This window comes from Pocillopora damicornis, chromosome 7, assembly GCF_964200805.1.
Source record: "Pocillopora damicornis chromosome 7, jaPocDami1.2, whole genome shotgun sequence".
NCBI lineage: Eukaryota > Metazoa > Cnidaria > Anthozoa > Scleractinia > Pocilloporidae > Pocillopora > Pocillopora damicornis.
Window position 1 is genome coordinate 4344668 of NC_142676.1, and position 7833 is coordinate 4352500.

Consider the following 7833-nt stretch of genomic DNA (forward strand, 5'->3'; position numbering starts at 1 on the left):
AATTCACCCTTTTTTTGGAAGATTTATTCATGTTTCTTCCTGACGTTTGAGGTTTTGAAGGCTGATGTTCGATGAACTGTACAGTGGTAAACGGAGTGTTTACCTAACGTACTTTCTATCCGAAAAATAACATTGTATTTTGCTTTCTTACGGAAGTGATACGCCTTTCCCAAAGATATGCATATACCATCCACCAAGGAATAGACAAAGGAACCTTATTATAAAGGACAGGATACCTTCGAGTGACGTTTTTGTTTCGAACTTAGATGTGAAATTATTTTCAACCACATACAGAGAGAATTCACAGAACATTTTCCACTGGCCAAAGTGGAAAATTTCAAAGTGATATTTGATAATACGAAAGGATGTTCGATTTCCAGAGAAGGTGCGCATGCCTCATTGTTCGACCCCAACCTTCTCTTTTCCAAGGCGCGGCTTTCCATAAGGTCTCGTGACCTGAGCGAACCTGATTTTATGGTCATCGCTCTCAATCAGATCATCGCTGTACGTGGTGAAGCTGGTAAACATAGCAAAGCGTGGTGAGTACATAACATTGTTCTTTAGATGAGGACAGTTATATTGAGTTGTTATTTGGACCAAAGGCTCAGTTACGTAGTAACAACATCTCAGCTTACTCTAAGAGATGTGGTGAAAATAAGGCCGAAATTTTGTCCGTGAAGATATTTAGCAACTGAAAAAGAAATGAAGTGAACAACATCCAAAATGGAGAAGGCAGCCGCTTATAAATTCGTTGAAAGGAGCACGGGCTGGGTCTGTAACGAAGACTGAGTGCTTAATATCTGCAGACGGATATTTTCCCAGGATGTGTTAAGATTTAGCAGGGAGAATCTTCAACTTGTTTATGCGTTAGAGACGTATTTCAGACACGTTACTAAGGTTTGGGATTGCAGAAAAACGCTATTATTCCAAATTGTGACTTTTAGAAGCAATAGATCAGCATTGTAAGCTTTTCGGTACCTTTCTTTTTCAATCCTTCGCCTTACTGGATTTTAAACAACAGCTTCGGGCATGTGGGATTTCAAGGTCGATAAAGGAGAGGAAAATGAAACAACTGGGTGCGTTTCAGTCTCATGTCAACTATCGATGATAACACGTACAATATTAAACAGGAAAACAATTCCTCAATTGTTCAGTTTATGTTTAGTTGTAAACTGGCTTTTCAATTCGGGGAATCTCACCATGCACAACAACCTTCCCAGAGTCAGATATAAAATTTTTGTTTGTTAATTGTAAGAAAAATGAAAAGGAAATGTTACACGCCTTAGTCGTGCAAAGCACACGTTTGCACGAGAATGACGAATATGAAGCAAAAGGTATCCTTATCAGAGGGACTGGATACACGAGTAAAGACTACAAAAGCCTTGTTAGAAATTAATGATACTGTCTCTTTAAGAACTTAAGCGAAGAAAAGAAAGAGGAAAGTGGTAGTAAGGGAGCTGAAAAAATTTCGATTTAACGGCTGCTTCGATCAAGTGATCACTGAAACACGTTGGAAACTTGATTGTGAGTTTCATCTTTCAAATTTTAATTGTATTTTACTCCCTTGTCATGAACAGCCCCAGACAGAAACGGAAAGTTTTATGTAGAAACATATGTGGCTCTCGTCCCTTTGCTAACACATCCTGTGCTACTAAAACATTTTAAAATAAAAAGGAAATTCAAAACCCCTGTTTTTCGTCCATTACTAGATTAGCATAGTGATGGTAGACAATACGGTGTCACAAACTCCATATCCAAAGGAGAGAGATGCCTCGACTCCCTTTCGGTGCCAATGAAATTAGTGACGGTTTTTCGAGAGATATCTTGACCCGCTGATTAGCCAATAGGGAGATAAATATCTTAGAAAATTGCCGTAGTCACCTGAGGAAAGAATACTTATTTTATGAAGTGTTCGTCATCTACAGTTATAGGGCAGCCTTTGTTACACTCATTGAAAGGCATGCATAAGATTGAACAGCAAGACAATTGCTCAAATGTTTCACCTTCCTGTCCAACTCGGGGAGTCTTTCCATTCCCCCATATCCTTCATAGAATAGTAGATATACCCATTATCCTTCTGAGAAAATGAAAGAAAAGTATTTGGTGTATAAGTCGCCCAAAGCACATTTTTTGTGCGCGAGAGGGGCTCATTTGAAACAAATGAAGTCGCTTTTCAGAGAGAATTGCTACACCAGATAAGACTGTAAAAGCTTTGTTTCAAATTGATGATACTTTCACTTCAAGAGCTTCTCCACAATTACCTTTAGTAGTGTGTGTGACTATTAATGATGGCTTTGAGGGCGAAGTAAAGAAAGAGAAGGGTGTTCATTAGAAGACTGAAACAATACCAATTACGATATAAACGACTGCTTTGACCGAGTTCTCGCTGAGAAACATTGTTAAAGCTTTGCGAGTTTCAAATTTCGAATTTAATTGCATTTTTATCTTCCTCATGAATAGTCTTAGATAGAAACCGAAATTTTTATGTAAAACATCCTGTGTTGTGTCAAATATATATTCATCAAATTTGAAACTCCGGATATTGTATTTCTAGTGTTCTGGTGTTCTGACTGGTTCCCTCGACTCCAATCATCAGCTCATATATCGCATCAACCTCTATGGAAAATGATTCAAACTAGTGTTGCCAAGCTGAATTTACTTTTAGCTGGAAGTAAACATTTCTCCCGTGCATTGGAAAACAAATACTAGTCAATGTAATCTCGGTGACAAAAGAAAAGCCACAAAGTACAATCATGTATAATGTTACACCATTGAATAGTACTTATCTTCAAAGTTTCATATGAAAATTGTGCAAGTATGGTCTAGAAAAATATAACGCCGCCACAACAGAAATAAAAGCCGTTTGCCTTCAAGCTTTCAGAATGAAAGGACTGAAAGAATTGTGCACAACTTTTTCGCAGGCGTTACTCGTGCTTTCCCAAATTTCCCGCTTGATTATGCGATGTTAGCTCCTACAATTTTCTTTTTTCTCGATGAAAAACAGTGAAAAATTTGAACGAACCTCTTCCTCAGACTAGGTCTCCAATTCTGCTTTCATCAATTTTTTTATTTTAGAATCACTTCAAATAAAAGAAATGAAATGTTATGGTATGAAAGATCTAAGTTGTGAATGAGTGTAGAAACAAACTAAACCGTCATAATTGATAAATTTGAGTTACAGGTCAAATGATTTCTTTAAAAGTACACACTTCTTAAAACACTTCACAGACAGATATCCAAGTGCACAGGAGGATAGCACGAGCCTTTGTAAATCTAGGGTATAAAGAAGATGACCTACCCATACTTCTTGAATCAGTTGAGGGAAATGATGACGAGCAGAATCACACCGAAACGAAAGATGACCCAAGGATCTCTCAAGAAGATCTAGAACGCATCAAACCAAGCAAGCAATGGTCCAGTTATCGTCTATTGTGGCTGGCCATTATCACGTGTTTAATTTTGACGGTTTCCCTTCTCGTGGGTCTGCTGATAATTTCTGAGAAAATTGGTCGCAGGTGTGGATGCTCTGAACAAAATGGTTAGGTTTTATTCAAGTTTTTCTCCTTTTTTATTGAAATTTCCTTATATCTTAATTTAAGACCCACTTACAAAGCTTAAATTGTTTGATTGTGTGTTTTGTTTACTTTAACCGTGTCTCCTGCGACGGACTGATTTCTATTTCAGGGGCCCAACACCATAAAAATCAGCTAACTAAGAAGGATTTCCTAGGGGAGAATGAGACAAGCATTTCCGATTTGGTAAGGGACGTAAGAGAGAATAACCAATACGAAAAAGCTCCCTAATATTCTGAAGTAATTAAAAAACAGAGGGGGCATAGTCAGAGTAGGTTACGTTCATCCCAGGACACCTTTTCCTCTTCCCCTAAACAGAAACACCCCTGGAACTAGCTAACCAAAGTGCTTACCTGCAATAAGAAATACAATAACTGTTCAGGTGAATATACAATATTTGGATATTTTTATTGAATTTCAAGATTAATGCCTACAATTGTCCTTAAATCAGACATTGAAGTCTACATCGGATAAAGGAAATGATGACCTCACTGGGGTAAAAGCACTATAACAAGGGTAACCGTATCTGTAAGCCTCTGCTTTCTTTGCTGAGAAATGTGTTCGACTTCTTCGAAACGTGTGTCCATCTTGTAACAAATGTCGGTTATTTTTTTCCGATGACATTTTTAACGAACCGCCTCCCATTTTAGGGTAATTTAGTATTATCACCTGAGTTGATAACGTAAATTGACCACCGTAAAAGAGTTTAAAAGCTGACGTTTCGAGCGTTAGCCCTTCGCAAATCGTTCTAACGAACTTAGCCAACTTACATTATCAACCCAGTTGATAATACTAAATTACCCCGTTATACTCTCCCACCGACGCAGCACCACAGTTTCTTTAGAAACTTACCCCTTTATTCATTTATCCACCATGATAGCTTGAATACCTCAGCTCTACTATGATCAAAGTGGAGGCCGCAGTGGATGAAACAAAGAATGACATCGCCAAATTGAACAGAACGACATCAACGGTAAGGATTTTACTGTTGCCTAGTTAAGGATTCTAAAAAATGTCATTTGGTAATTACTCACTATATAGATTACAATATTTGTGGCTGTACCCTAAGAACGAGTGTCGAATTATTCTAAAATCAATTATTAGAAATAGGGCCGGAAACTCTTAAAATGTGTAAGCTTCTACCTGAAGGAAAAAACTGATAATGCCGAAAGACGTTAAGTGTATCTTCACGTTAGGTTGAAAATCTCAACTCTTCGATGAACGAGGTGAAGGCCGCAGTGGATGGAGCAAAGAATGATATCGCCAAACTGAACAAAACGACAACAATGATGAAGATTTTACCGTTTCTTAGTTAAGGATTCTAAAAAATATTATTTGATAATTACTCACATGGAGTAAGTAGCGAGTAGCCAGTTAGATTACAACATTTGTAGCAATACCCTAACAACGAGTGTGGAATTATTCTAAAATCAATTATTAGAAATAGGGCCGGAAACTCTTAAAAAGTGCAAGCTTCTACCTGAAGGAAAAAACTGAAAATGCCGAAAGAAGTTAAATATTGTATCTTTATCTTCACGTTAGGTTGAAAATCTCAATTCTGCGATGAACGAGGTGAAAGCCGCAGTGGATGGAACAAAGAATGACATCGCCAAACTGAACAGAACGACAACAACGGTAAAGATTTTACAGTTTCTTAGTTAAGGATTCTAAAAAATGTCATTTGGTAATTACTCACTCTCTATCATGGAGTAAGTAGCGAGTAGCCAGTCAGATAACAACATTTGTAACAGTACCCTAAGAACGAGTGTGGAATTATTCTAAAGTCAATTAGAAATAGGGCCGGAAACTCTTAAAAAGTGCAAGCTTCTATCTGAAAAAAACCGATAATGCCGAAAGAAGTTAAATATTGTATCTTTATCTTCACGTTAGGTTGAAAATTTCAACTCTGCGATGAACAAGGTGAAGGCAGCAGTGGATGGAACAAAGAATGACATCGCCAAACTGAACAGAACAACAGCAATGGTAAAGATTTTACAGTTTCTTAGTTAACGATTCTAAAAAATGTCCTTTGATAATTAGTCACTATCTATCATGGAGTAAGTAGCGAGTAGCCAGTCAAATAACAACATTTGTAACAGTACCCTAAGAACGAGTGTGGAATTATTCTAGAGTCAATTCGAAATATATTGGTAATTACTCACTCTCTATCATGGAGTAAGTAGCGAGTAGCCAGTCAGATTACAAGGATCAGAGCTTAACAGCACCGTAATCAAGGTAAAATTGAGTCCACACATGTATGAAGACTTCGAATGACCAGACAAGTTCATTCTAGCTACGTTCTTGTTTAAAAGCTGTGAATGCATTTATCACTTAACTTGTAAATCTTTATTCGTGCTCTAACCAGGTAAAGCCTACATTGGACAGAACAAGCAAAGATATAACAGACCTGAAAAGTAGAGTGACAAAGGTAAACGTTTGTGTAATGTTTGCACTTGTGACATAGCAAATGAGAAGCTAGAATTTTCTTTGTCCGTTTTGTCTGCTTGCAGTACTCTGATAATACTCCCACAGATTAAGTGATTGAAGTTAGTTACTAAATCCTAAATTCACAGTAGTTTTTAAAAATTTAGCGTTTCTATTTACTTTTCTCGTCATGTGTCTTTAGTTTTTACTATTTATAATTTTCCACTGTTTGGATATTGGTCGTTTTCTAAATTTCCATTTTGCATTTAGTTATTCTCGGTTTCATTTCTTTCATATCCCACTGCATTCATTCGCACACAAATCCGCGCATGTACTAAAAATCCTTTCGTCTGATCACTGTGATGCATCCTCCTAATCCAACATTTTGCGCTCACGATAACTTTGATACTTATATCTCCTGGCAAGTAAGCCACATTTTCCTTCATATATAAGTTATAACGTTAATAGAGGTCCCATTTTAATTTGGATACCGCTCTTCCTACTTTAACCAAGTGAAGTCTAAGTCAGATAGAACCAGCGATGATGTCTCGGTGCTGAACTGTACAGTGACAAAGGTAAACGTCGTCATCGAGTAAGATCATCAGACATGCTTGGATGCTCCCGGTGTGCCACTTTTTTTTCTCATCGTATCTTCACATTATATATTATGCATCATTGAACATACGCATGACTACAGTGAGCCTATTTGTCAAACATAAGCAGGGACGTTATCGAGCCACCGATAATCTGGCATCCATAGGGTTAATCGTTAGCCGTAAAACGGCCGACAAATTTAGCTGTTGTTGACTGCAAAATTTTGTTGACTCTTTTGTACTTTCCGGAGCAGCATCTGAAATCAACTTTTTTGTATCACTACCACTCGATTCTACGAAGCAAGTTCGTTTTCTACTATGTAAAGTAATAAAGATAAAAATTGAAAGTCTTAAGCTGGCTTTTTTCCGCTGTCTTTGTTTCCTTTCGACGGAAATAATCGAAGAACAAATAGCGACGTAACTGGAGGCTATTGCGTGATAACTTTCCGGTAATCTTGTGCCACGTGTCGTAAAGCAACCGATAGAGTCGCTCGAAAATTAACGAGTGGATTATAATGTTTAATATGAATTATATAAAAAATGTAATTACAATAATGGCGATCTTATGATACCTTTTCCCTCAGCTCGACAAAGCTATTCAAAGTAACTTAAGCGAGTCTTGCCAGAATGTGACCTGGAACTCAGCGTTCGAGGACTGCAAATTGAAATGTTGCTGTTCAGCCAATTCTTGCGAAGAAACACGTAAGTTTTCTTGAAATTCATAACTGGTCTTAATATCTTTATATCAAGGAGTGTGCATGTACAGCGATTCTCAAAAAATGTTTTTACTTTGCAAGCAAGATGTTCAGCGAGTAGGGACTGGTCGTATTGATCTCCCGCAGGGCAAAAAAAAAGGGGTGAAAGGGTTTTGTTTGTGGCACCATAAAATTTACATGAACCCCCTGAGGTAAAGTCTGTAGCCTATTTTCCCACTTAGGCGGAGCTCATTCCGGTTTTTATGTTGCATGAAGCGACTAGGAGTATTACCACTCTCTCCTGGATGTGATGCTAATCCATCACAAGGTTACCGCCCCAGCATTTCATCAGGCTTCCCTAACAATTCGCCGCACCCATTTATACTCCTGGGAGGAGAGGGACAGTACCCATTTATACTCCTGGGTGGAGAGAGAGACACTGTGAAAGTAAATCATTTTACCCAAGAACACAACAGAATGACCCAACTAGGTCTCGAACCCAGACCTCCTCGTCCCGGGGTCCATTGCACTAACCACTACGCCACTGCA

At 38.0% G+C, this 7833-nt stretch overlaps 1 protein-coding gene across 1 annotated transcript in view; it reads left to right on the forward strand.

Moving 5' to 3' along the window:
• The first annotated feature begins 4473 nt into the window (after nucleotides 1–4473).
• Nucleotides 4474–7833, forward strand: part of LOC149042144 (uncharacterized) — a 5722-nt gene continuing 2362 nt past the window's right edge. The window contains exons 1-5 of the mRNA XM_089212147.1: nucleotides 4474–4545; nucleotides 5115–5207; nucleotides 5463–5555; nucleotides 5938–6000; nucleotides 7174–7291. Of these exons, the coding sequence (XP_089068273.1) occupies nucleotides 4474–4545; nucleotides 5115–5207; nucleotides 5463–5555; nucleotides 5938–6000; nucleotides 7174–7291 (439 nt within the window). The remainder of the gene's footprint in view (nucleotides 4546–5114; nucleotides 5208–5462; nucleotides 5556–5937; nucleotides 6001–7173; nucleotides 7292–7833) is intronic.